This window comes from Adiantum capillus-veneris, chromosome 29 (genome assembly GCF_014529385.1).
Source record: "Adiantum capillus-veneris isolate H3 chromosome 29, ASM1452938v2, whole genome shotgun sequence".
NCBI lineage: Eukaryota > Viridiplantae > Streptophyta > Polypodiopsida > Polypodiales > Pteridaceae > Adiantum > Adiantum capillus-veneris.
The window spans coordinates 117540265-117546194 of record NC_140959.1 but is presented as its reverse complement, the minus strand read 5'-3'; the positions used below and the strand labels follow the sequence as shown (position 1 = coordinate 117546194).

Below are 5930 nucleotides of genomic sequence, written 5' to 3'. Positions count from 1 at the left end.
TGGGTGAGTTGGTTAGCCCATATGACCCTAAACTCGAGGGAGGTGGCTGGTTCAAAACCGACTGACGGAGGGCCAAATTTTTGCGCTGCTCGGATTCCATTTTGCCTCGATTTTCGCATTGCCCGTGTTTAGCTCGCCTCGAGATCTTGTCTTGCACTTATGAGCCAACAATCCCCTCCCCCCCTTATTATTAAATGTTGTGTGTCACGTAGTTACTAGGGGGTAGCATTATATAATGAAGGCCTTTTGTTAGTTTGACATCAAGTGAGGATGATATGAAGGGTGTGATAGACCAATCTGAGGGGTGAAAGGTTATATAATAGTGTAGAGGCAACCGGTGGAAGCAAATGAGTGGAGTTAGGGGCTACAATTTGATCTTATGTGGCTTTGGAAAGTGAAAAAACTCACCATGAGATGAAGCTACTCAAGACACTTTCTTGTACCACTCTTGTAGCACCTCGGCTCTCGGATACCCAAGCCTCACAACCAAACAAGTTGCCCTTGCTCCAAAAGTTGTTTATGGACCCTCCATTGTCCAATCCTTCGACTTAAGAGTATCTGAGCTCAATCACTCACATCCTTTGTCTAATAGCAATTTACTGACGAGCTATTGTATATGTGTGAAAGGGCGTGGAGGAACCACACAAGATCGGGGCCTTAGTAGTAGATGATACTCTACTAGAAGAAGTAGCTCGTTTTGGGCAACATGGATTCCCTATTAAGGAGAGGACCCATGGTGGTAATTTCATAGGAGCCAATGAAAAGATCTGAAAGAGAGCATAGGTACCTAGTGTTTGTGTGTGTGTGTGTGTGTTGGGGGGGGGGGGGGGGGGGGGGGGGGGTTAGGGAGCATGTGCTTAGGATGGTGACCCAATCTAGGAGACCAGTGGACCACCCACATGGCTGATTGCCCATGAGGAGGCTGAGGCAATCAAATGGTGGGTCCCCAAAGTCGAGACTTTGTGCCAACCACGTCATCGTAATGCTCCCTCGCTGCCTCACATCATCCAGATAGCCTGTTTCCTCTTCTTTCCTTCTGTCTCCAACCTGGCTATGGCGACATCTCCCCCTCCTTTCCCTTCGGACGTGCGGCCATTCTCGGTGAACTGTCTCACTTCGGCGTTTTTCATCAGAGTCCGCACATAGTGATTGAGCTCCCCCATTTTTTGGATCCGCTGCCTTTAAGCTCTTCCATGCTTGTAGCTGTACTTAGAATGTATGATCTGCTGCTTTTTCGGGCGAAGACTGCTGAGGAAGTAGCTGGGCTCGCTCGTTTCAATTTCCTGCGGAGTCACTGAGGCAGGCCTGGTACCTCGCTATTCTCTACAAGTAGTTTAAGGTTTGATTTTTAGCATATTGGGACAGGTTACTTTTGTTTGAGCTGCCTGGACGCTCTGCAACAAGTGCAGAATGCCGCAGTTCACTCGGTGCTCCTATTTGCAGCAGCACACTGATTGCTTAGCGGGTATACTTTAGACTGTCGAAGGTTGGGCAAGCAGGTCTTGCCTATGATTCTATGGAAGATCTCAAGACCATGGATAGTGCAAAGTTTGACACCTGCAAGGTTATCATTGACGAGGTGGAAGAGGAGCTGGGTGCCCTTAACATGTCTTCGGATCATTCTTCAGCATCTCGAGAGGAAATTCTGGCATCCATTGAGACTCGACAGAAAGTTGCTGCTGCTAAGCAGTTCATAGAAAATCATTACAGAGCCCAGAAGAAAAATATGCAAGAGAGGAAAGAAAGGTACGCCTAGTTTGACTGATTTATGAGTTGCTTGATCGACACACTTGATAATAGATTCTGAGTTTTGACAGGAGATGGACATTGGAACGGAAGCTTAAGGATGCTTGCCTTTCAGAGGAGGACAACCAAACTCTCCTGAAGGACTTGGAGCGGAAGGAAACTGAAAACATGAGATTGCAAAGGCAGAAGCTGTGTTGTGATGATTTTGAGCTTTTGACTATAATTGGTCGGGGAGCTTTTGGGGAGGTAATGTTCATAAGTTTTAGTATGAGTGAGAGAGAGGGATATGTTAAATCTGTCTTCTTCACTATCTGTACCCACATGAAAATTTAATCTTTGGTTCCATCAGTTCCATCAAGATAGTCTCCTAAGAAGTTTTTTATCTTGGTTGCTTAGGCTCTCAATGACATTCATATCTTGAAACTAGAAAGTTGTAACTTGAAACGATTGTTATGAATTATTGGAACGTCAGATCCCTTTTATATGATTATCCTTTAAGCAGCTCTTCTGGTAAAGCTTCAATCAGGAATGTGGTTAGTAAGTTTAGATGCATCCATCAAGAATTAAATTAGGAGGATTTGTTGTACCGCCTTGGTTGAACCAGAGGATCGGACTGAAGTAATATACGTTACAAGATGCCGGAGCTTTGGAGTCAATGAGAGAGTCTCGTCAACGTTGTCCCATTTATTTGTGGGCCTGTTACTGTCAGATTGAGCACCTTTGGTGTGGCCGCCTTGAATTCAAGGCTATACACCTTTCGAGAATCCCTTATGCTTCAACTGGTATGACTTGCAGAGGAAGAGGGTTCGTGGGGACATATGTTGTATACCATCTGACATTGCTCTTGTGGGTCCTTGGTGCTCTGTTGTTGTGTCTCTCTCCTGCCTCTTCCCAGTTGCCTTGACATCTCAGAGCCTTAAATTGTTTAAGCCTAAGCCTCAAGGTTGCACCGAAATGATAGCAAGCAAGTTCTCTTTCTACTGAGCATGTGATTTCCCTCTCTTAATGTGTGAGCAACTGGAGTGGAAGTGCAGCAGTTGTTACACCTCTCAGCACAAACCGGTACCACAACAGTAGTTCCATCTTTGAGTAGTGATAGTCTGTTTGGTACATGGTGTAAAGTTGCATGTCACCAACAGGAGATTCCCTTTCTTCCCATTTGCGGCGATCTTTGCAATAGGTTCAGGCATTGTCATCTTCCAGCGCTCAACGTCCTGAACATGCAAAATAGTCAAACAGTTTGGTCTAATGGATAGATCATTGCTATCTCTTTCATAGAAATTGAAGCATAGAATGGATCTTCCAATATTTTGACAACTGGAGATCTCTTTCTATTGTCTTGATTGGCAATAAGCTAACCTAGATGGCACATGATATTCACCTATTTCAGTCGCCTGTCCTGATGGTGTCTAGTTCACTAGTGACATATTTGTTACATGACTGGATTGGGACACCAATTTGCACACGATTTTGTTGAGTGTCAATAAAACTGGCCATTCTTATGAGAGCAGTGGAACAAAGAACGCGTACAAGCCAATGTGAATTGCATCTTCTACTGCCTACTTTCATACTATGCTCATGCTTTTGCGTATTTTGTTATGTGCACATGACCTCCATATGACAACGTGAATATACTACTTTGGATTTAGTACCTTCACCATTGTGAGCTTGTTTGCTGGAGCTGCATGTACTCGATAAAATTCAGCTTCTTTCCTTGATTTTTTGGAGAGAAGTGAATGATGATTGAAGGTCGAATATGTTTTGACCTTGATAAAGAACACCAGGATTTTCTCCACACTCATGCCGATTGCTTTTCAGAGGGCCTACCAGGCAAGTTGCCATCAGCTCCTCGTGGGCAGAGGGAGGGTATACGCGCAGCTGGGCAGGCAGGGTTCAGGAGAGGTTTTTCTACTCTTGACCACATTCTGACACTCAAGAGCCATTATTGAGGAGAGTAGATCACATGGGAGGCGGATCTATTGTAGCTTTGTGGACTTCCGCAAAGCATTTGACACAGTGCCTAGAGCTAGATTGATACGCAGACTACAAGAGATGGGAGTACCCACAGAGCTGATTTGGAGGATTATGGCATTATACAGGTCAGTAGTGGGGCATGTACGCACTCGAGAGGGGTTCACTCCACTATCGGGGTGAAGCAGGGCTGCCTGCTCTATCCTACTCTATTTGGTATGTATGTGGATGAGGTTTCTGACTATATTGAGAGAGAGGGTGATAGAGATGCACAGTTGGCAGGGACATGGATCTTACTATTGTTATATGCTGATGATATTGTGTTGATCTCTGACTCTCCGGATGCAACATCACTTGGATGCTTTGCATAGGTTTGCTCACGACAGTGGTCTGGCTGTCAGTTTTGGTAAAACCAAGGTTATGGTGTAACACCACCCCACAGTGCGCCAGGAGATCAGTACTCACATTCACATATGGCCATGAGACAATGGAGTTTATAGATGCTTACACCTACCTTGGGGTGGTCTTTAGTGGACCAACATTTTCATTAAGGAGAGCACCAGACACTAGACACTAGACTGACTAGAGCACATGCAGCATTGGGTGGATTGGAGAGGTTGTGCTCACAGATTCAGTTTCAAGAGCCTCGGACGAAGCTATGGCTTTTTGACACACTAGTGGCTTCTGCATTGCTCTATGTAGTTCAGATATGGGGTCCTTCACTGGACCATCACGAGAGGTGGGTCGCAGTGATGGATGAGGAGACATGGAGAAGCCTCTAGTCTCTATGATCTCGCTGCTTATTAGAGTGAAGGCTTCAATACCACATCACATTATTCGAGCAGAGCTAGCTGCCCTCCCATTAGTGGTTGAGGCGCTTACTAGATTAGTCTCCTTTTTACACCGCTTGTGGGACCTCCGTAGAGACAGATATGCCCGCCTAACACTTGAGTCCTCTCAACAATTAGCTTTGCAGGGAGACAACATCTGGTATGGGGAGATGACGTCATGGTTTTGGGTACATGGTTTCAGCATGGACAAATTGCCCCCCTTCCAATACTCATTGGATGCACCATCTCTAACTCTTACACAGTCCGAGATCACCAGGCTCATCCGCCAAGACCTGACTCAGCTAGATACTAGGAGGACTTGGATACAGTCGGCACAGGAGTTGGGCACGAAGATGGCTTTCTATAAAGAGCATCTTCTCTAGCTTACTGAGGATGCTTTTGTGATGATGCCTAGATACATGGACACCCACTTATCTCATGGGATACGATGTGCTATTGGCCAGATACGCACATCTTCACATCAGCTTTGGATCGAGACTGGTAGATACAACGGAGTATTAGCAGAGGTCACGACATGTCCCCTATGTCACATGGAGCCTGAGACAGAGTTGCACTACACATGCCACTGCCCAGTTTACTATGAGATACGAGGCCGCTTTCACTGCCTGTTTAGAGAGGGCTTTGGACCTTCTCTAGAGTCATAGGTTATGATGACCAGAGATGTTTGGGTCTGTTTTTGCTCAAGCTGCGCAAATACAGAGAGAGCGTGATGAGAGGCGAGGCTAGCCAGTCTCAGAGACAGATCACAGACTTCTTTAGAGTGGACACTGGGCAGCCAGAGGAGCAGCTACCACAACAGAGCTCGCATTCTCCTCACACCAGAGGCACGTTGATCGGTCGAGCGAGCGAGATCTAGACGCCCACGACTACAGAGGACTACACAGCATCAACGGAGACTGCATCAGAGGATTCGGACCACTTTGGCCCGACAAGCACGACGCCCGATCAAACTATTGACCATGGAGGAGATTGATGAGATCCGCCAGCGATGATGGATCTCCTATGATTTATCTCTTTTGAGGATTGTACACCCTTCTCATCTTGTATCAGCCTTTGTATGAACTCTCACCCATTATATTCCCACACGCACACCCACATTGTGTTGTATTAGCCCAAGGTCACTACTTTCACCCCCCCCCCCCCCCCCCCCCCCCCCCCCACTCATATCCTACACATTTCCAGCTAGCTACTTAGTTCAAGATTTTAGTTTTTCACTTTACTTCATTTTATTTTTGTACCCAGACATTGTATTAGATCCACCAATAGTGTATCAGTTTGGTCTCTTAGGTCATTTTGACCTTCTGAAGATATTTAATATAACATTTCATCTCTCTCTCTCTCTCTCTCTCTCACACACACACA

The 5930-nt window shown here is 45.9% G+C and overlaps 1 protein-coding gene across 2 annotated transcripts in view; it reads left to right on the top strand.

The window, feature by feature from the left end:
* The first annotated feature begins 978 nt into the window (after positions 1-978).
* Positions 979-5930, top strand: part of LOC147419826 (uncharacterized) — a 44821-nt gene continuing 39869 nt past the window's right edge. The window contains exons 1-3 of one of the 2 annotated variants that reach the window (XM_086506298.1): positions 979-1308; positions 1477-1746; positions 1818-1992. In XM_086506298.1, coding sequence (XP_086362424.1) covers positions 1517-1746; positions 1818-1992 — 405 coding nt within the window. In that variant the 5' untranslated portion in view covers positions 979-1308; positions 1477-1516. Of the gene's footprint in view, positions 1340-1476; positions 1747-1817; positions 1993-5930 lie in introns of both variants that reach the window. The other variant, XM_086506297.1, reaches the window with a different exon arrangement.